Below are 23,018 nucleotides of genomic sequence, written 5' to 3'. Positions count from 1 at the left end.
GTTAAATGTTCTGATCCCTGGTCCTAAACAGTGAAGGCTGGAAGAGAAACTTCAGGAACCCGGCTGCTCTCGCCTCCCTGAAGACCGCCTTCCTGCCACTCTCTTTCCCTTCACTTTGCTAAAAACTGTCCTGCATTTCTGACAACCCTTGTTTTCTGAGATTCAGAGGAACAGGTGTTTCTCCTACCCCAGGCTAATTCCCCTTGCACCCCTCCTTATCCTCCCATTGATCCCATCTCACCTCCCTTCTCCATCATCACCTTCCCCTCTTTACCAGGGATCTCTCCTCAGCCTATAAACCTACTCAAGTTTGTCCTGTTTCCCTCCTCAAGATGGGTGCAACTGGGCCACCTCTTTCTTTGCTTTCATTGCCTGCTTTGTAGAAAAATATCTGATTCAGTTTCCTCATCACTCACAATCCCAGTGACCTTCTCTTTTTCTTTTTCTTTTTATCAGTTTCAGGTGCACAAAACAATGTAATAGTTAGACATTTATCATTTATATCCCTCACACAGTGACAACCTCCCCCCCCTCAAAGCAGTGCTCTCTATGGAGAGGAACTCTAAAATGATTGGAGCATTCAGCTTAAAATAACAAAACCTTCAAGCTTGTATTCTGATCCCAAATCACATTCATTCACTTATTAACAATGTACTGAGTGCAAATGTGCGCTTTGGAGTTAAGGAGATAAAACGACATAATTCCTTCCCCTAGATGAGCTCATAGTCTAGATTCTGTTAGAAATAAGTGGTAGCATATGCCAAAGGTCTAATACATACAGAGGGTGCCAAAAAATATATACACATTTTAAGAAAAGAAAAAACTGTATTAAAATTGTAATAATATATACAAAAGATAGCAAAATTGTAATACTCAATATAAACAAAGATAACAAAAAGATGACAAAAGATGAATACAAGTCACGTTTGACTTCTGCAATCACAAAAGGTGCTCAAAGTGGTTACCATGAGCATAATTTTAATATAGCTTTTTCCTTTCTTAAAATGTGTGTACATTTTTTGACACCCTCTGTATATACCGTGTTTCCCTGAAAATAAGATCAGGTCTTATATTAATTTTTGCTCCAAAAGATGCATTAGGGCGTATTTTCAGGGGATGCCTTATTTTTTCATGTACAACAATCTACATTAATTCAAACATAGTCATGACATCTTCTGGAACATCGTTGTAACGTACTAAATGTGTCTGTTTGGCTGACGATCTTAACTGGGATTTATTTTCGGGGTAGGTCTTATTTTGGGGGAAACACGGTAGGAGGAAATTTTTAAATTGAGATAATTCTATATAGTACCTAAACTTTTTCCCTGTAAAAACAAACAAAGAAAAGCAGCTATTAATAGTTGACCATCACTTTCCAACCCTGTTCTCTGGCTTCTGCCCCCACAACATCTTTGAACCTGGGAAACCTCTCTCTTTTAGGTCCCCATTGAAGTTGACCTCTCTGCCCCTCTTTTCTCAGGGAACCACTGAATTGATTTGGTTGCATTTCATAGAATTTTATGTAGACGGAGTGATTCAGTATGTACTCTTTTTTGGTCTGGCTTCTTTCATGCAGCAAGTTATTTTTTATAGTCTTCCATGTTGTTACATGAATTGGTAGCTCATTTCTTTTTATTGCTGAGTAGTATTTCATTTTATGGAGATACCATGCAACAATTTTATCCATTCATCTTTGTTTCCAGTTTGGGGCTATTACGAATAAAGCTTTGTGACTTTGTGTACAAGTCCTTGCATGGACATATGTTTTTATTTCTCTTGGGTAAATACCTAGGAGTGGACTGGCTGGATTATACTGTAGGTGTACATTTAACTTTTTAAGAAACAGTGTAACTTTTCCAAAGTGGTTGTACCATTTTATATTCCCAAGAGCAATGTAGGAGAGTTCCTATTCCTCAACATCCTTCAGACAACTTGGTATGGTCAGTCTTTTTCATTTCAGCAGTTCTAATAGACATGTAGTGGAATAGCTTTGTGATTTTAAGTTGCCTTCCCCTAATGACTATTGATATTGAGCATCTTTTCATGTGCTTATTTGCTCTCTATCTCTTCTTTGGTAAAGTATCTGTTGAAACCTTTTCCCCATTTTTTATTTTTTATATTGAGTTGTTTCCTTATTCTTGAGTTTTGAGAATTCTTTGTATATTCTGGATACATGTCCTTTATCAGATATATGACTTGTAAATATGGTCTCCAAATCTTTGCCTTTCTTTTAATTCTCTTACATATTTTGAAGAGCAGAAGTTTTTATATTTGATGCAGTCTAATTTATCAATTTGTTCTTATATGGATTGTGCTTCTGGTGTCATATCTAATAAATCATTGCCTAACTCGAAGTGACAAGTTTTCTCCTAGGAACTTTCTAATTTTAGGTTTAACATTTTAGGTCTGTGCTTTTGTAAATGGTATGAGGTTCTTTTTATAAAAAGATATCCAATAGTTCAAGCACCCTTTGTTGAGAGGACTTTACACCTCCTTTTTTTTGCACCTTTATTGAAAATCAGTTGTCCTATACTTTAGTGGTTACTAGAGGGTAAGGGGGGTGGAGGGTGGGAGATGAGGGTAAGGGGGATCAAATATGTGGTGATGGCAGGAGAACTGACTCAGGGTGGTGAACACACAATGGGATTTATAGATGATGTAATACAGAATTGTACACCTGAAATCTATGTAATTTTACTAACAATTGTCACCCAAATAAACTTTAAAAAAAAAAAAGGAAAAAAAATCAGTTGTCTTTTTTTTTTTTATGAACAGTTTTTTTGTTTTGTTTTGTTTTCTTTAGATTTTATTGGGGAAGGGGAACAGAACTTTATTGGGGAACAGTGTGTACTTCCAGGTCTTTTTCCAAGTCAAGTTGTTGTCCTTTCAATCTTAGATGTGGAGGGTGCCCTTCAGCTTCAAGTTGTTGTCCTTTCAGTCTTAGTTGTGGAGGGCGCAGCTCAGCTCCAGGTCCAGTTGCCATTGCTAGTTGCAGGGGGCGCAGCCCACCATCCCTTGTGAGGAATTGAACTGGCAGCCTTGTGGTTGAGAGCCCGCTGGCCCATGTGGGAATCGAACCGGCAGCCTTCGGAGTTAGGAGCATGGAGCTCTAACCGCCTGAGCCACCGGGCCGTCCCCATCAGTTGTCCTTATATGTAATGTGTTTCTAAGCTCGGTGTTCTGCTCCACTGATTTACTTGTCTTTCTTGACACCGGTACCAGACTGTCTTAATTGCTATAGCTTTGTAATAAGTCTTGCTATCAGGTTGTTCAGGACATTCAACTTTTTTTTGTTTTCAAACAAAAATACCCATTTACTACTCTACAGTTGTGAAGATCCCTTTCTACTTATAGTGTTTGTCGCCCTACTGAGGGCTTGTCGTCATCCCAGAATCAAGCTACTAGGCAAGTAAAATCAAAAGGTTGCCTGGTGAGTGTGGAGTCAAAACAAGAGAGAAGGAGTGGTTTAGAGATGTTCTTCTTTTTCAAGGTTTTTTTTTTTTTTTTTTTTTTAGCTATTTGAGGTCCTTTTCAATTTCACATGTATTTTAAATGAGATTTTCCAGTTCTCCCCCCTTTCCCCAAAAAAATAGCCTTCTGGGATTTTGATTAGGATTATGTTGAATCTATAGATTGATTTGAGGAGAGTTGACTATTTATTTATTTATCACATTTTTTATTGGGGAACAGTGTGTTTTTCCAGGATCCATCAGTTCCAAGTCAAGTGGTTGTTTTCAATCTAGTTGTGGAGGGTGCAGTTCACTGACTCATGTGGGAATCGAACCAGCGACCTTGGTGTTACGAGCACTGCGCTCTAACCAACTGAGCCAACTGGCTGCCCCCAGGAAAGTTGACTCTTAATATTAGGCCTTCCAACCCAATTTTGTAGTTTTAAGTATGTAAGTTTTTCACCTCTTTTGTAAGATTTTTCCCTGAGTATTGCATATTTTTCAATAGTATTGTAAATGGTATTTTTAAATATTTCATAGTCCAATTGTTCATAACTAGTGCATAGCAATACAGTTGGGGGAGTTTTGTGGTAAAATGTATATAACATAAACTTAGCTATGTCAATGATTTCTAAGTGTACAATTCAGCGACATCAATTACGTTCACAGTATTGTGTTACCATCACCACTATCTATTTCCAAAACTTTCGTCACCCCAAACAACAACTCTGTACTCATTAAGCAGTAACTACTTATTCATCCTTCTCCCCAGCTCCTTGTGACTTCTAATTTACTTTCTGTCTTTATCATTTCCCTATTCTAGACTCTGCATATAAGTGGAATTCTACAATATTTCTTTCATGTCTGGCTTATTTCACTTAGCATACTGTTTTCAAGGTTGATCCGTGTTGTAGCCTGTATGAGAACTTTATTCATTTTTTGACTGAATAATACTTCATTGTATGTATATACCACATTTTGTTTATTAAGTGTGGGTGATGGACACTTGGGTTTGTTTCTATCTTTTGGCTATTATGAAAATGCTGTAATGAACAATGATGTGCAAATATCTGTTCTAGTCCTTGTTTTCTTTTCTTTTCTTTTTTTTTTTTTTTTTGGTATATACCAAGGAGTGAAATTGCTTGGTCATATGGTAATTCTGTTTAGCATTTTGAGAAGCCACCAAACTGTTTTCCATAGGGACCGCACCATTTTACATTCCCATAGAAATATATGAGAGTTCTCATTTCTCCACATCCTCACCAACACCTGTTATTTTCTGATTCTAAAATACTGTTATTATTATAGCCATCCTAGGATATGTGAAATGGTTTCTCATTGTGGTTTTGATTTGCATTTTCTTAATGACTAATGATGTTGAGCATCTTTTCAGATGCTTATTGGCCATTCAGATATCTTCTTTGGATAAAAGTCTATTCAAATCCTTTGCCCATCTTTTTTGTTTGTTTTTCTAATAAAGTTTCGATTGACGTGTAACCTACATATGAAAAAAATGTTCAAGTAATAAGTGAAGAGCTTGGTGAATCGTCACAAAGTGAATGCACTCTTGCAAGCAGAAGCCCTCCTTGCCACTGCCCCGTGACGTAAGGGTTACCATCATCCTGACTTCCATCAGGCTGACTTCTAATAGCAGAGATTAGTTTTGCTGATATTTAACTTAAGAGTACCAGATGTACTCTTTTGTGTCCTCCTTTTTTAGCTTAATAGTAGATTCATCCGTATTTTCACAGGAAGTGCAGTTTGTTCTCATTGCTGTGTAGTATTCTACTGTAGGAATTTACCACCATCATGTATTCATTCCACTGTGATGAACACTTGGGATGATTCCAGATTTTGGCTATTATTAAGAGTGTATGTCCAATTTAATGTATGTCCTTTCATTGATATTATTATTATTATTGGTTTTCCCCCCCAACTTTATTGAGGTGTAATTGACGCATAGGAATTATATATACAGAGGGTGCCAAAAACATGTGTACACATTTAAAGAAAGGAAGAAACTGTATTAAAATTGTAGTATTCAATATATACCAATAACAAAAGATGAATACAAGTCATTTGACTTCTGCAATTACAAGAGGTGCTCAAAGTAGTTATATCAGTGTCCACACTCTTCTGATTGCGGCGAACTACTGCTTGAGCAACACTGACCAAAGTGTCCACTTGTATCACTGCATGCCGTTACAGTTTCTTCACACAGCACCATGCGTCTCAAACTTACCACAGATGCGTGCAATTGTTAGGCGTGTTGGAGAGTCCGTTGTGTGTTCACACCTCATTGTCATACTTCCACTATGTTCTCGACTTGCAAATACCACTTCAAAATGGTCTTGTGCTCCTGGAACGACAACCGTGCTTCCCCCATTTTCTTTGACTGTCCTGCCTGTCACATGGTGACACTAGCATTCATTTGATCAATGCCATCTCTTGAGCGAACGGCATACTACACAATGCTACCGTCATTCAATTCAACTTCGAAAAGTAATAGATAACATCTCTTAAAATGTGTATACACACATTTTAAAATGTGGTATTTAAGGCATACAATTTGATATTTTCATATACATGTGTGTTATGTGCTAGTGAGTCAGTTCCTTATGCCAGTTCCTCACTGTTTTGATTGCTGCAGCTTTGTAACAAGTTTTGAATAGGAGAAAGGGGCAAGGAAGCAAGACATGACCTGTTATAAATATGTCTAGGGAGGGATGAAACTCCCTATGGACTGGGTCACTGAGATAGCATAAAGGGAGCAGCATGAAGAGCTTGAGCTTTGGTATTAGACAGACCTGGCTTGAATCCCACCTCCACCTCTTACTGCCATGTTTCCCCGAAAATAAGACCTAGCCGGACAGTCAGCTTTAATGCGTCTTTTGGAGCAAAAATGAATATAAGACCCGCTCTGATTTTACTATAATATAAGGCTGGATCTTGTATAATATAATGTAATGTAATATAATATAATATCATATCGGGTCTTACATTAACTTTTGCTCTAAAAGATGCATTAGAGCTGATTGTCCAGCTAGGTCTTATTTTCGGGAAAACAGGGTAGTTGTGTAAATATAGCACAGGAAAGGAAAATCCTTATTGTTTTGGTTGATTATAAAAATAATATTTTTTACTTGTAAAAGAAACGAAGGCCAAATAGTTTGGAAGTGTATCAAGCACTTAATATCCTTTAGCCTTAGTTTCCCCATCTGTAAAATGGGGGTGATAGTTTTCTTATGGTGAAGGGTGAGAATTGAATGAGGTAATATTTGTGTAACCTTTCAGATGAGCTGTGAATTAGCAGAAACATAGCACACACATATCTGCAATAGGATTGGGAAAAGTGAAGTTCCTAATTTAATTGGCCTGAAACTTACTGGAGACGAGGGGACCACGGTGGCCAGGAGTCTCTACAACATATGTTAGTTTAACTTTCTTCTGGTCCCTGAGTTCCCAAACAGGCCACACAATTGCTGGTGATACTTTTTGCACAGGTAGGTTTCTGTCAAGTTGAGAAAGTAGCCAAATTCTTATTGTGAAGGTAGCCCTTTTGTACTAAGGCCTACTTCTCATTCCAAGAGAACCTGACACTAACAAAATATGTGCTTCTATTTTCAAAACTTAGGTTCTCCTGGTTCTTGAACCTAACTTAATGCCAGCAAAGCCACATCCTTGTGGCCGGAGTGGGTCTGGGGTACGAGGAGAAGCCAGAGTGAGTGTCTAGATACTACCGAACAATGGCTCTGGCTTCTGCTTTCTAGTGTTCCAGAAAGTTGTTCCTTATTCCTTTAGCATATTCAAATCACTTGCACAGTACCTGTATGACCTTGGGGAAACTACTGAACTGCTGTGAGCCTCCACTTCTTCATCTTTAAAATGGACATAATAATATAGCTAGCTCGTAGTATTGTTGTGAGGATTAAATGTGTGAATATATGTAAGACTTAATAAATGCAGCATTCTTGGGGGAGTGTCTGGCACATAGTAAGTGCTATTTAATTGTTAGCTGTTGTTATTACCTGGCCCAGAGCAGGGCTCCTCTAGTTAACATCAGGACGTTTCTGTCCTATTGAATCTGAAAGGCCTTTTCTAGGTAGAGAGATAGGTGTGGTGACCCAGCAGGCCCTGCTCCAGGGTACTCAGGAGCACTGTGAGGAGAGTCGGCAGGAAACCAGGGAAGGCCGAGGAGGGTGAGGACTGCACCTAGGGAGGCAATCCAGGGATTGAAGAGGCATAACTAATAAAGACCTGGTGGGAACCAGTTGGGACCAGTTGGGTGAGAGGGCACGGTTACATGACCTCCAGGCCAGGGTCAGATGGGCCCTCTGGAGCTGGGGACTTTAGCCAATGCCTGAAGCACGGGTGACAAGGCTCAGCTTCCCCAAGAGGGACTGGGCCTTTAGCCCTAGTTGAGAATTCCTAAGTAGATCAGGACACCGAAACATAACCCTGGCTTAGGACTTGGACCTGTGCCCCAGTTCTTGAGAGACCACCACAGAGGGGTCTGTAGGAGGAGCCAGCTAACCCCAGTCCCGACTGCTGGAGGATCAGAGTCAGCAGAGAAGCTGGCAGGGCTGGGCAGCAGCAGCACAGGCCGAGCCTGGAGGTAGCCAGGCTGAGTACCGTGGAGGTAGGTTCACTCGCAACTTACTCTGAGATAAGGAGGTGATGTTTTTATTGTCTGTACACTGGGTTTCGTGAAGTAGGAAGATGTATTTGAACGAGCACTGTGAAGGGAGTTAGGAATCCAGGATTTGATTCTGGTTGCCTCATTAATTCCCATTCTGGATGTGGGCAAGTCACTGGCTCTCTGGGCATGTTTCCCCTGAAGTGGAAGGGGCTGACTGGTTAATTGAGCACTCTTGTAGTTCTGGGGTTCTGTGACTGCATGACCCATGGCCTTTATGTGTGTTCTCTGATTGGAGAGGTCAGGGTGAAAAGATGAGACAGGCCAGACTGGAATTGGAGGCTCTGGCCATGGCAGTGCCAGTTTAAGGGTTGCTGGCAGGGGCAGTTGGGTTGACCACGAGAGCTGGGTGATTAGAGGCCCTGCTTTGTTCCAGAGCTTTTAGAGTACAATTACTTTTCTTTGATGGATTTCTAACAGTACAGGACCAAGACAACTAGATTGGGTGGGGCAAATGGGAGTGGTGGTACCTGGGTCAGTGGAGGAATAGTTCTGGAGGAAGTGATGAGTTGGGGCGGGGGGTGTCTGTCTCCGATGCAGCTGGTATGACTGGGGCTCAGGGTGATTAGGGGGTAGGGAGAGGAGTCAGTCATGAAGGTGAGGCACGGACTTCTTCACTCCTATAGGACTTGTCCACACTGAGGTTTGAAATCATCAGGCACTGTGGTTTCCCTGGATGCATTCAAGCAAAAGCAGGAAGACCGTGGGGGCAGGGACGTTACATCTGTGACCCAAGGTAGAAGAAAGGACCAGCTGTACCCGCAGTCTGGAGAGCAATGGCTAAACAGGGGCTCACAGGCACCCATTGATATCTAATTCTTTCATCAAGGAAAATCCAGGTTGTGGGGAGGTCAGCAGGCTTAGGGAACAGCCTGCCCATGCTGTTGCCAGGGGAGGCAGCTTTCTGCCAGGAACGATGCTAGAGAACTGCCAGCCTACAGGAAGCTATTGTCAGAATGAGAGGCACAGTGTTCAGGTCCGGGGGAGGAGAGCCCAGCATGTGGGAGCCTTTGGAGTCAGGGAGGGAGGCCCCACACCAGGGGGAGGAGAACCCAGGATTATCTTCTTAGGAGGCACATTCCTCAGCAAAGACTTAATCCCAACCTGGCTCTGCCTCTCCAGCCCTGCAGACCAAGGGCACTGCCTTTGCACTACACTCCCTCCACAGTCTGGTTTGCCTGGGGTGGGACATTCTGGGTGGTGTTCCCTCTCCATCACCAAGTGTCCGAGAGCAGACTCAGTGATGGGTTGGGTTCCTCTGGGAGAAGACTCCCTTGAGAATGTGTTTCTCTGTGCAACTGAGTGTGTGTACCAGTTAGAGTATATCTGGGGTATGTGCATGTGTGCCAGGGTGTGTACGCACCACTGAGTGAATATTGATGATTTTGTGCACCTTTGCAGGGAGGGTTGTGTGTGCCAAGAATGGCTATTGGCTGTGTGCTGAGTGGTGTGTACTTGAATGGAGATGCATTCAAGTGCTGGAGAGAATTGACTCTGTGTGTGTGTGGGGTGGGGAACTGGCCAGCTCCCTCCCTCCCTCTTTTTCCCCTGCCCCTGGCTGGGGAGGACTGAGAACAGAGTGGGGAGGGGCACACTGCCCCTTCCCCTGGCCCAGTACTAGGCATGATTGAGCAAGGCCTTGAGCGCTGGAGGGGTTGTCCTTAGATGAGGGGGCTGAAAGGTACCTATGTGACCGGGGCAGTGAACTGCAGGCAGACCCTTCCCTGCTGCCAGGCCCATCCCAAAGGAGTTGGGAGCCGGGCCCCTGTGCCCCCATGAGGGGCACTGGGGCAATCCGGGGCCGCATCAATGTTGGATGAACTCGCGCTGCCTCCGCTTGGCCTTGATACCATCTTCCCCGGTCTCACTTTTAGTGTAACTGGAGAGCCCAGGGACAAGCCCGAACCTGCAAATGACAATCTTCTCACGAAGGCACCACCTGCGGGGAGGACCAGAGCTGGGGTGGGGAGGCTGGCGCGGGTTTAGTGGTTTGTCCCGGGACAGGGTGGGGGCCAGCTGGGCCCAACCCTGAGGGGCAGGGGTTCGGTTCCAGCCTGGCCTCTCCTGGGCCCCTGGGTCCCGGTGCTGGGTTACACCTCCTCCCCCATCGGGCCACTTTGTCCTCCCTGGGGTGTCATCTGTCGGGCAGTGTGTCCTTGGGGCAGTTCAGTCCCATCCCCCCTCATGCCTTTGGGGTTTCCTGCTTGGGAAGGGGCTGGAGGGGCATCAGCTGGACGGTGAGAGATACCGGTAGGATCAGAAGGGGAGTTGCTGCCGCTGTGCAGAGCCTCCCACTGCAGGTAAGTGTCTGTGCCCCGAGTGTGTGTGTGTGTGTGGTGGGGGGACAGAGAAAGGGCAGGACTGAGATCTGGGAGCCCCGTTGGCCAAGCTTCTCACCACCCCACCACTTTTACTCCAACCCCTTGTGGCACCACCCCCAACCTCTGTCTAGAAGGCCGCAGTGAAGTGGGCTGGTAGTCCCTGGAGCGTCTGGTACTAGTTGGCAGTCTTTGGGATGAAGTTTTTAATGGGATGTGGCCTGGGTAGTGGAGCATGGACAGCCATTGTGGTGTGCGGTGAGTTTGGATTAAATAGGCAAATTGGGGCCTGGTGCACTGGCAGCCTGTTTTTGTGAATAGTTAAATGGAATACATACATCTATTTATGTATGGTCTATGGCTGCTTGCACACTATTGCCTCAGAGTTGAACGCAGCTCAGAATTCAGGCCTCAAATATTTACTGTCTGGCCCTTTAAGAAGATGTGTGCCCACCCCCTTAGCTATTCTGCAGTGCGTGCTCCCCTTTACGCTGCATGTGTCCATTCTCTTCCTTTCCCCCCACACCTGGGCACATTCCCTTGCTCCTCACTCTGCAGCCCCCCACACACCTGGCTCACCTCAGGCTGCGTGCTCTCTACACCTGGGCACTTTACCTTGGAGACCACTCCCCTCACATTGCCTCACTACTTTCTCCGGCAAGAAAGGAAAATGATTGGGGCAACAGGAATTACAGAATCCAATAGGATATGTGAGAGCTGAGGGCTGAGCCGCTGCAGCTTCCTTGCCCGACCCCAAGATGAAAATAGGTCCCATTCCAGGCCACAGGAGCAGGGTGAGTTAGCTGATTGATGGTGAGCACAGCTTCTCTGGGACCCCCAAATCTATCACAGCACCTGAGAGGCTGAGCGGGCCAGTTCTGGGTATGGGCTTCCTGTAACCTCTCCCTGGGGGTTGGGTCATGAGCAGGTGAGAAAACTGAGATCCCAGTGGAATGGGGGACAGACCCTGCTGAAGGAGCAGATAATTGTGGGGCACCAGTATTCCCTGGAGGGACCTAGGAGCTCCAGAGGCACAGCCCCTACCCTGCCTGCTACCCAGCGGCTTCCAGACCCTGGGGCCCATAGTGCCTCTTTCTTCCAAGCCCCAAGCTTTTGTGAACAAAGCCGAACCCCTTTCCTTGGCTCCCCTTTGCACAGCTAAGTTCAGGGGTCTGTTTCAGGAGAAGGAGAGAAACAGAGGGAGACCCCTGAAGACAGAGCTGCATTCCTGCTGTCACTAGGTGGCACCCTTGAGGTGTCGGCTCCTGCTAGGGAGGGTGCTGAGTGTTGTGACACTTGCCTGCTGTTCACCTGTCCAGTTTCAGCCTAAAAGGCTGTGATCTCATACAATCTGAATCCCACCAGGCCTGACCAGCTCTGTCTGCCCCCAAGGCAGCTCATCAACACCTCCAGACTCTGAGCACTTTTACTTGGGACATGAGAAGGGGCCATCAGGGACTACCTGCAGTTGTAGTGATCTGTCACTACCTACTTATTTACCCTCTTTCCCCACAGGACTCCTTGAGGGCAGGGACTGTCTTATTTCCTGGCATAGTGGAGAGGGCACAAGGTGGTGAATGATCCGCAAACAGGAGGGAGTGTTGCCATCACTGTTTGCCACCGTAATGTGTCTCGTGAATGCTCTTTAGTATCCAGCTACCTCACTGGGAAGCAGGGGGAAGGACCCAGGAACATGTGTACCCTGGGAGGAGACCCAGCTCAGGCCATTCCAGGAACCTCCTAGTCTAACAGGGAACAACTGTGTGTCTGTCCAGGGGACCCAGACAAAGGCTTAGAGCGCCACATTTGTGTGGGGGAAGACAGCCACGCCTCCATCCGCACCATCCTCCCAGCAACTGCTTTTGACAGCTAGGGCCAGTGTCCACAAGGGACTCCCACCCAGCCCTCTGGGGGATGGACAGTGTGAATAATGTCTGAAGTCTGGGTCCAGCTTAGAGGCCCTGGATGATGGGTGGGCATCTCTTCCCGTGGCCATTCCTAGGGAGAAGGGTGGGTGTTTCTGTTGACTGTGTTCCATGGAGTGGGCAGAGGCCACACCAGCTTGGGTTCTTGGGAAGGGGCCCCTTGAGGAATCCTCTCCCTGATGGGCTGACATGAGGTGCCATTTCCCTGCCTCCAGAGAACAGAAGAGAAGAGGCTCCAGAGTAAAACTGGCATTGCTCACCGGTGTAATTACTGGTTTGGGTTCGATTTCCATTCAAAACAGTAATCCCAGCCTGAGCCGGGTGTCAGATCTGAAGGTTGATTATTAGTAACACTTATCAACAGCCTCTCAGCTTCAGGCAATTATAGCTAATCTGCCATTCCTGCTCCCAGTCGTGCAAAACTGCCAGCCTCTTCCCTGCTCGCCCACTCCGTTCCCCTGTCTTCTTCTCCCTTTCCCTCCCCTTAGCAGCCAGCCTGAGGGAGGGCAGGAGATGGAAGCCCCCTTCTGAGTCACTGTCACCCCCGTATGTATGGGGGCTCATGTGCATGCTAGGCACCTGTGATCCCCAATAGCAGTAATCTTTAAGTTGCAAAGTCTTGTGCAATGTGAATCTGATTCTGTCAGAACTGAGAGGAATCCCTGCACTTTGCAGACAGGAATCCATGTCTCCTGGCTCCTTGTCACATGATGTATTTTCACTGCATCAGGGTCCCTCCTGCCCCTGACTCAGTCTGTCTCCCCCTCCAGGCCTGAGACTAGTAAGGCAAGAGAGGCATTTACCTTAGGTACAAATTTTAAGGGACTGTCACACAGCTCAGTAATCCAGAGAAATAATATTTTAATGTAGTAATTTTTTAAAATCAAAATGAATGCAAAAACATCCATAATGAACAAAATCAAAATTTCTTAAAGACAGGATCTAACCCTAGATTGCAGGACTTGGCCTTACTTGCCTCACCTAATTCCAGCCCTGTCTTAATTTAAATTTTTTAAAAAATGTAGGGTATTTTTGCATCCATTTTGATTTGAATATTATTTATCTTGATCACTGAGTTTTTTGGCACCACCTTAAATTTTGCACCCAGGTGAGTGCCTCATTCAACTCACCCTCGTCCTGGCCCTGCTCCCCGACTTCCTGTTGGGCTCTACACCCCTGCCCCCTTCAGTTCTCCCTGCCTACTGTCTCAGGTTGGGGGCTCAGCTTCTGTCTGAGCTGGGGCCCCACCATGGGTTCGCCCGCCTGAATGCCCATCCTCCAGTCCATCCCTCTGGATGTGCTTCATCCTTGGACGCCTCCAAGAGGACTTGCAGGTTGCCATGGTAACTGCTGTGGTAATTTGAGGACAGAACATGTTGGGTTTGCTCCACTCTTACAATCATGTCCTGCCAGGGCTGGATAAGTGCAGGTATGCCTGACAGAGTCCCTGCTGCACGAATCTCAAAGGAAGCTAAAACATTGCTGGATGTGTATGGAGATGGAGAAAATTACATTTACGTGAATCCCTCCCAGGGGAAGGACAGCGTGTGGCTAATGGAAGACTGGTGATGTTTGTGACAGGGAGGCGAAACGCGGAAGTAAACATGGATGCTGGCTAACCAGCCTTCTGCAGAGGGTAGGTCTGATGCCCTGAAGGGTTTTGTTTTGCTGAGCAAGATCTGTAAGCTGAGGCACACCTGTCACCAAAGAATGCCCTCCCCGCCCCTCCCCCGCAACCCTACCTGGTCGTGCTCAGTTTATCTAAAGGTTAAACAAACATTTCAGAAAGATCCTTGTTGAAGGGGTGCCCAGGATGCCAAATCATATGTGGGACTTGAGGCAGTGTCATGTCAAGGTCCAGGCCTATGTCCCTTGGCCACTCAGTGTCCCAGGGCTGGCCATCACAGTGGGGGACCCAAGAGTCTCAGGTGGAATGCATCAGAAGCACTCTGCCCTTGCTGTTCTCCATCTCCCTTCTGAGGCCTCCATAGCACCGCAGAGCTAGCACACTCCGGCCTCCCCGCCTGGCAGTGTCATCCAATGCCTGCTCTGCCACTGACTGGGCCAGTCACTTCCCCTTGAGCCTCAGTTTCCTCTTCTGTTAAATCTGAATAATAATGCCCTCCTTTGAAGGCTGAGCTCACCATTAAAAGAGCTAACATATGTATAAGTTCTGTAAAACTGCAAAGTGCTGTGACAGACCGAAGAGTCATGTTCTGCAGGGCCCTGGAAGACAGAACCAAAACCAAAGGGACGTGTTTGGGCTCGAGGTGAAGAAAAAAATGGCTGATGGCAGAGGTGGAGGCCCACTGGAAAGAGTGAGCACCCTGATGCTGCAGCTTGGGCAAGAAGGGGACCAGGGAGGGAACTGCTTGAGAAAGTGCTGGCCTGAGTATTGGCTTTGAGCTGCCCTTTGATTCGGACTGGAAAGTTCCATTCTGCCCACAGCAGGACAGAAGACATCTGAGAGTTTATGAGAGATGGAGGGATGAGGTCTCCATTTCCAGGTGGGCGCACACATACACTGCCCCATCTGGAAGCTGCTGTGTGCAGTATGTCTGCGCAGGACCCCTCCGTGCGGCCTTCTCACTGCTGGCTTTGGAGCTTTGAGGCTTGTTGCAAAGTGGACAGAACAGCAGACTGAGAATTGGGAGACGTGGCTCTGACCCTTCCTCCCTCTGAGCCTGATTGTCACCATCTGTGTCATGAAGGGTAAGGGATGAGAGGCCCTTCTCAGCTGACAGTCTGGTGTTCTGTTTTCTGGAGGCCATGAGAGCCGACAGAATGGACTCACCTTTGCACTTTCCTCCCCAGCCACTTACAGTCTCCTCACATGTCTTTGTCTGCTTGGGAGACCTAGGGGCTCAGGTCTTCAGCGTCCAGTCAGAGTGGAATGAGCAATGTCTGGTTTTGCATCTGGGCATCATTTTCCCCTCAGAAATTTGAAACTGAATCCCAAAGATTCCTAATTATTATTCTAAGTGTTCATGGACAATCTGGGTACAATTTTTATGAGTGTGGCCAAGGATGGACGGGAAAGGGGAAGAGGTGGGGCGGGAGGTAGGGAAGAGAGAGGTGGGGGTGACATGGCCGGGGAGTTAGGGTGAATGAATACCCCATAGTACGTGAGGCTGGAGCAGCTGTCAGGACTTGGGCAGAGCACAGCAGCTTAGTTTGTCCTGAGGCAGTGGGGAGCTTCTGAAGGTTTAGGCAGGGTTGGGAGACATAATCAGATTTGCATTTAGAAGGCGGCTCACTCTGGTGTCAGTTAGAGGCTGGATTGAGAGGAGCAAGTTGGAGGCAGACGCCATCCTGATGCCAGGTTCTGGGCAACAGACAGGGCAGCCCTCCCGAGGATGTGGGTCAAGGGACGAGGGTGAGTGCAGTTGGGAGATGCTTGGTAAGTGACTTCAGAAGGGCTTGATAGTTGTCTGCAAGGGCAGAGAGGGTTGTCAGGGAAAAGGAGGAAGTTGCAATGGTGCCTGGGGGGCTGGATGTGTCACTCACAAAGACAGAATAAGTGAAATGAATACTCAGACTCACAGAAGTCCCAGGCTGCATACCTCAGTGTGAGGTGCTGTGGGACAGCTAGGGGGGTGTGTCCAGAGAGCAGGTAGATGGAAAGGTCTAGAGGAGGGGTGTCCAAACTTTTTTCAACATTTTTTACCAAGGGCCACATGCGGTAAAATACATAAACAGCCGGGCCACTCACTCAAGGTGAAGTACGTATTGCCTCACCTGGATTATTTAAGTAAACTAAATATATTTTTGGAATTTGCTGCGGGCCAGTTAACAATGGATCATGGGCCGCAGTTTGGACACCCCTGGTCTAGAGTTTAGGAGAGGGGTAGGTCCATGATGCAAGTGTGGGCACTGTATGTAAGAGTTGTGGGAGATGAAGCCCTGTGAGGGGATAAGGCCACTCAGGTGCACTTTTAGGGGGAAGGAGAGGAAGAGACTAAGGACCCAGACAGGGAAACCCTAAATCCCATATCAGTCCCTCCAGGGGACAATGTACATGTCCCCCAGCACAGAGCCTGCTACTGACTCCTAGCACAGGGCCGGTCACAGAGAGCGTCAGTGACTGTGTCCTCTGGCTGTGGTTCCTTCAGATAGGGCCTTTGTCCTCAGTGCACCTGGCTCTGCCTGGGTTGCTGTAGTAACCACAGATGCAGGGATACACAGTTTGTGTTGCTATGGAAACAAGCAGTTGGGCATCCATGAGTGGCATGGCCAGTGAGGCCTTGGGGATTCAGTCTGGTCCTGAAGAGCTTAGCAGGGAGACTATGACCAACAGAGGGGGTTTCCACTGTGCTAATGAATCAGTGATGGTTGTTAGTTCAACTGTTGTGACGGTGATGGAGGAAGATACCCAAGTGGACTCTGCTAGCCTCAGCACTGAGCCAGTGACACAGGAAGTGCACCACACTCCAGGTCTTGTGTGCAGTCCCTCCAGGACCAGCCCCCAAACTCACCCCATCCCTGGCCACCAGGGGGCCCAGGACCTCTTTGCTTTTTTTCTGGATTTGCACGCTTTTGCCAAGACGGGATTTTGTTCCCAGGAGGCACTCCCCGGCCCATGGGATCTCAGCATTCAAAGCAACACAGGAAACTTGGGCCCCTGAAACGGGGCCACCGAAGAGATCGAGATCGGTAAGCACTCAACACCCCTGCCTTCAGCCCACGGACCCCACATCACGTCCACTCCACCCCGTCCCGATGACCTCACCCCTTTGCAGTTCTAAGGCCTCCTCTTCCCCATTGCCACATGGTATCCCACCACCCAGACCTTCCAAAGCCTCGGGCTCTCGACAGGGAAACCAGGAGGCTTTATTCCTCTCCCTGCCCAGGATCTCTGGGGGTTCCTTTGTCTTGCGTGGAGTGAGGCCTCTGCCCTTGGCGGCTCCACACTGCTTCCCTCTGCCTGTTTTGGTGGGCTCCCTCCAGCCTCCTCCCCCGCCCCCCATGTTTCATTCCCACAGCTCTGGTTCTTACCGCCCTCATTCTGGGCTGCCTGCCTGCTGTCCCAGGCCCCACAGAGTGAGCTCCCGACGGAAGTCCCTCCACCCCGATCCCACTTAACTCCCACCTGAGGCGACTGAGACTGAGGCCCTGAAGGAGGCCTTGAGTGACCGCAATCTGGCCAGGCAAGGGGCAGGAATGACGAGGTGAGGCAACGTGGGCGTGGAGTCACCCCTGCTTTTCCTCCTCAGGAGAACAACCAGGAGGAAGTACTGGAAGGAAGGAAGGGACATCGTTCGGTGAGCTGGCAGGGGAGAAGGGAGCACTGCCTGGGAAAGGACCATCCACAGGAGACTATGTGGGGAGGTGGTGGGCAAGACAAGGGTGGATCAGGGGCGGACCCTATTTGTGCTGGGGTGCGTGTGTGTCAGATGGGGTCCAGGGGAGGGTGTGACCCCTAAGCAAACTCTGCACTCGTGGCTGTTATGGCCTTGGTTTGTTCCTCCTGGATCCTCCCGTGGTCCTTTTGCCCCACCAGCCAGGTGGTGCTGAAGACAGTGCCCAGAGTTCTGGGCTCTGCTCCCCAGCCTGTCCTGCGACTCTCAGCCAGGCCCTCCCTGGACCACTGAAGGCATCCCTTCCCACTGTCTGAGTACCCAGACCTGCCCCTCTGGCACCCTCAGGCCTGTCTCCTGCAGTCAGGAGATGTGTCTGTCAGGACTCCTGACCAGGACTTCATTTGTGTCCTACTGATGGCAGGGTCCCTAGGATGTATTTTTTGGCCCAAAGGATGGGCAGAAATAGCCGCCCTGTGAAGGAGGGGGCTCAGCCCTGTGTACAGATGAGAAAGATGATGGGATCCCCTCCCCAGGTGCAGCATGGAAGATTACCCAGTGCCTGAAGAATCTGCTTGCCCTTCCAGGGTCAAGGCCAGAGAACTAGGGGGCATCTGGGGCTCTGTTTTGTCTCCTCATGGGTGTTGGTCTTGTGTTTCTAATGGGGTCTGTGATGATGGGGTCCTAAAAAGAAAGCTCTGTGCAGAGCCATGGGTCTCAGGTATGGCCCCATAACCGGGACCTCCTGTGTTCTCCTTTTCTACACATAGCCTGAAACCAGGTTGACTTTTTAACCTGAAGAAAATCTCATGAAGAGAAATGGGAGGAGTGGTGTATCACTTGAGCAAACCTCAGAGGCTCTTGGGAAAGAGGAGGAGGAGGAGAATGAAGGGTGCAAGTAGTGAAACCCAGGGGGATGACTCTGCTGCATGACTCTAATGAGGCTGGAAGACTTCAGCTCCTCTGTCTTCTGCAGCTGGTGCATTTTGACCTTTGTGAGCTGATGAGTCTCCTTTCTGCACCCACCACCCATACACTGTTAAGTTTGCAAGAGCCTTTGAGATGCCACATCCATCCCCTTGTTTAACAGGCAAAACCGAGGCCTCAGAGCAGGGTCACACTGCAAGTTCATAGCAGAGTCAGGACTAGAAAGCAGGCCTCCTGCTCAAGGCTCTTTCTCTGAACTACAGACCAGGGAGCCAGCCTCGCTCTGTGGGAGTCAAGAGCCTTACTGGAAATGAGTGGTCCTTTGGTTTGACCTGGCTTCCTGTGCACGGAGGCCCTGGGCACATGGTGGTCTATGTATCTGTAGCTGATGGCTGGCTGGCAGGGACTCCAGGCCATACTGGGTTTTGGGGGTGATATCATTTCTGGGATTTGATGCCTCTCTACTTTACTCAGGGCCCCCAACACCACTCTGGTTATTCCATGTTGAAAAGCTCTGCCAGTATCCCTTAAAAACTGCGTTGATTCAAGGTGCTGCCAACAAGTGTGATGTTTCACCCATTGTGGTCAGTCCTGTGTGAGCACACAGGGCTGTCCGTGGATGGAAGCGGGAAATGAGGAGCCAGGGGGACTCAGGGTTGAGAGCTGTGTTATAGGGACACGTCTGTGCAGGTTGGGAATAGTCATAATTAATGGCAAAGTTAGATGATCCAGCCGTGTAGTGACATAGCATTCTTTCTCTCCTCTGTATTTTCATTGGGCCCACTTTCCTGGTTCCTTCTGTTTGTAACCCAGTTAAGAAACAAAACAAAAATACCAAGGTATCTCCTACCCTTTTAATCCCAACCCATTGAACTCAAAGTGAGTGTGTGTTATCTCCACTTCCTCACCGCCTGCTGAGTCCTCAATCCACTGCAACCTGGTTTCTGCCCCCACTTCATCACCGGTGTTTCCCACGGCTCCAGTCATTCTTAACTGTAAATCCGGAAGTCTTTCAATTCCTAGTTGATCTCTCAGCAGCATTGGACATAGCTGAGTGCACTCTGCCTTTTAAAGCATTCTTCCCTTGCATCCTAGGACCCCACACTCTCCTTTTCTACCTGCCATTCTGTTAGCTATTTCTGTTTTCTTCATGAGATTTTCTTCTTTTCACCCTGGAAATAAATGCTGGTGTGTCTCAGGATTCTGTCCTGGCCTTCTTTTCTCCCTTACACTGATCCCATTGATTACCCTGGCTTCAACTTCCATCTAGCTGACGGCTCAAGTTGCTCCCTAGACCTTTCTTCTTCATTTCATTTTTTCTTCTCAGTTCTGTCAGTTTTTGCTTCACGTGTATTGAAGCATTGTTCTTAACTACGTAAACATGTAAGATTGTGTGTCCTCTTAAGAGCTTAACCCCTTCATCAATATGTGTATCTTTATTGCTGGCAGTATTTCTTGTTCTGAAGTCTAGTTGGTCTGTGATTAATATAATTGCTCCAGCTTTCTGTTGATTAGTATTTGTATGGCATATCTTTTTCCATTCTTTTAATCTCTCTGTATTTAAAGTTGGTTTCTTTTAGAAAGCATATTAGGTAATTGCATCGTTTTTATCCAATCTGACATTTTGGCTTTTTAATTGGAGTGTTCAGGTATTTAATTTACATTAAATATCGATATGGTTGAGTTTAAATCTACCATCTTGCCATTAGTATTCTATTTCCCCCATTTGTTCTTTGTCCCCTTTTTATTCTTTTCTTGCTTTTTTTGAGAGTGGGTATTTTTTATGATTTTATTTAGTCTCCATTCTTAGCTTGTTAGTTGAAATTCTTTTTTGATTATGTTTGTTTTTCTTAGTGATTACTCTAGGGTTTACCATATACATCTTCAACTTATCACAGTCTACCTTAATATAATGTTATACCACTTCGTGTATATTACAAAAACCTTACACGAGTATACTTCCATTTCTTCTCCTTGTCTTTTGAGCTGTTATTGTTACACATTTTGCATTTACCTATGATATAAACCCAACAATACATTGTTATTGTTTTACTTTAAATAGTCAGTTATCTCTTAAAAAAACTTTATTGGGATATAATTCGTATACCATATAATTTACCTATTTATAAAGTACAATCCAATGGATTTTTAATTGTGCAACCATCACCATAATCAATTTTAGAATATTTTCATTTACTCCCCTACAAAAAACCCATCACCATTAGCAGTCACTCCCCTTTCTTCTACCCACTCCCAGCCCTACACAACTGCTAATTTACTGTCTGTCTTTGTAGATTTGCCTATTGTGAACATTTCATATAAATGGAATCATATAATATGTCATCTTTTGTGACTGGCTTCTTTCCTTAGCATAATGGTTTCAAGATTCATCCATGTTGTAGCATGTCTCAATACTTCATTTTTTTCATTGCCAAATAATGTTCTACTGTGTGGACATACCACATTTTGTGAGTTGTTTCCACTTTTTATCTGTTATAAGTGACGCTGCTATGAACATTTGCGGACATGTTTCATTTCTCTTGGGTATATACCTAGGAGTAGAACTTCTGGGAAACTCTGTTCAACCTTTTGAGAAACCGCCAGACTGTTTTCCAAAGGGAATGGGAACCACCAGACTGTTTTCCCATTCCCACCAGCAGTATATGAGGCTTCCAATTCATTTACATCCTTGCCATTACATATTCTATCTGTGATTTTGATTATAGCCGTCTTGGTGAGTGTGAAATAGTATCTCATTGTGGTTTTGACTTATATTTACCTGATGAAAAATAATGACTAATGATGTGCCTATAGCCATTTGTATATCTTCTTTGGAAAAAATGTTTATTCAAATCTTTTGCCCAGTTTTTACATGGGTTGTTTGTCTTTTTATTATTGAGTTATAAACATTCTTTATATATTCTAGATACAAGTCTATCAAACAATCATTTGCAAATATTTTATACCATTCTGTGGGTTGTCTTTTCACTTTCATGATAGTGAAACACAAAAGTTTTAAGTTTTACCACACAAAAGTTTTAAATTTTGATTAAATATATCTATTTTTTTTTCTTTTGTTGCTTGTACTTTTGGTGTCGTATCTAAGAAATCATTGCTTAATCCAAGGTTACAAAGATTTATGCCTATGTTTTCTTAGAGTTTTATAGTTTTAGCTCTTACATTTAGGTCTCTGATTAATTCTGAGTTAATTTTTGTATACCTGTGGTGTGAGGTAGAGGATCCCAAGTCATTCTCATTTTGGCTATTTCTTTGTCCCAGTACCATTTCCTGAAAAAAACTATTATTCCTCTATAAAGTAGTCTTGGCATCCTTGCCAAAAATCAGTTGACTGTAAATGGGAGTTTATTACTAGACTCTCAATTCTACTGTGTTGATTTGTGTGCCTTATACTAATACTTCACTGTCTTGATTATTGTAGCTTTACCATACATTGTGAAGTCAGGAAGTGTGAGCTTTCCAAATTTATACTTTTTCAAGATTGTTTTGGCTATGCTGGGTCCCTTAACTTTGCATACAAGTATGAATTTTAGGAACAGCTTGTCAATTTCTGCAAAGAAACCAGCTGGTATTCTGATGGGGATTGCGTGAATCTGTATATCAATTTGGGAGTATTGCCATTTTAACAATATTTAATCTTGTGACCCACAAACACAGGATACCTTTTTATTGATTTAGATCTTATTTTATATTTTTCAAAGTAACTTCCAATTAATAGTCTTACATTATTTTTTAAATTCAGTTCTCAGTGTTTTATAATTGTTGATGCTCTTGTAAATTGAATTGTTTTCTTCATTTCATTTTTGGATTGTTCACGGCAAGTGTGTAGAAATATAACTGATTTTATATATTGTTCTTGTATCCTGCAAGCTTGCTGAACTTGTTTATTAGTTATAATAGTTTTTTAGTGAATGCCTTAGGGTTTTTTTATACAAAATCATGTCATCTCGGAAGAGACAGTTTTACTTCTTCCTTTCTAATTTGGATGCTTTTTATTTCATTTTTACCCCTAATTGCCTTGGTTAGAACTTTCCATGCAATGTTGAATAGATTTGTCAAGAGTGAGTATCCTTGTTTTGATCTCAGGGGTGATGCCTTCAATCTTGCACTTTTTGTTTTGTTTTGTTTTCTTTTATTATTTATTTATTTATTTATTTATTTATTTATTTATTTATTTTTATTAGTTTCAGGTGCACAAGACAAAGTAGTACTTAGACGTTTATCATTTATATCCCTCACACTGTGTGGACCACCCTCCCCCCATCCACTATCAATCTTGCATTTTTAAGTATGATCTTAGTGTTTGCCTTTTTGTAGATGTTCCTTATCGGGGTGAGAAAATCCCCTCCTAATTCTAGTTTTTGAATGATTTTATCATGAAGGGGTGT

At 45.5% G+C, this 23,018-nt stretch overlaps 1 protein-coding gene across 7 annotated transcripts in view; it reads left to right on the top strand.

The window, feature by feature from the left end:
- The window catches only part of TUB (TUB bipartite transcription factor), an 81,481-nt gene that overhangs the window by 956 nt on the left and 57,507 nt on the right, over window positions 1–23,018 (top strand). The window contains exons 1-3 of one of the 7 annotated variants that reach the window (XM_081062911.1): window positions 14,624–14,706; window positions 16,951–17,041; window positions 17,602–17,649. The exons of 1 other annotated variant lie outside the window; for it this stretch is intronic. In XM_081062911.1, coding sequence (XP_080919037.1) covers window positions 16,968–17,041; window positions 17,602–17,649 — 122 coding nt within the window. In that variant the 5' untranslated portion in view covers window positions 14,624–14,706; window positions 16,951–16,967. Of the gene's footprint in view, window positions 1–14,623; window positions 14,707–16,950; window positions 17,042–17,418; window positions 17,557–17,601; window positions 17,650–23,018 lie in introns of those variants that run through there. 5 more of the 7 variants (XM_081062917.1, XM_081062916.1, XM_081062919.1 and 2 more) reach the window with 5 other exon arrangements.

This window comes from Rhinolophus hipposideros (genome assembly GCF_964194185.1).
Source record: "Rhinolophus hipposideros genome assembly, chromosome: 10".
NCBI classification, from domain to species: Eukaryota; Metazoa; Chordata; class Mammalia; order Chiroptera; family Rhinolophidae; genus Rhinolophus; species Rhinolophus hipposideros.
The sequence above is the reverse complement of the archived record's forward strand: the minus strand, read 5'-3'. Positions and strand labels throughout refer to the sequence as shown.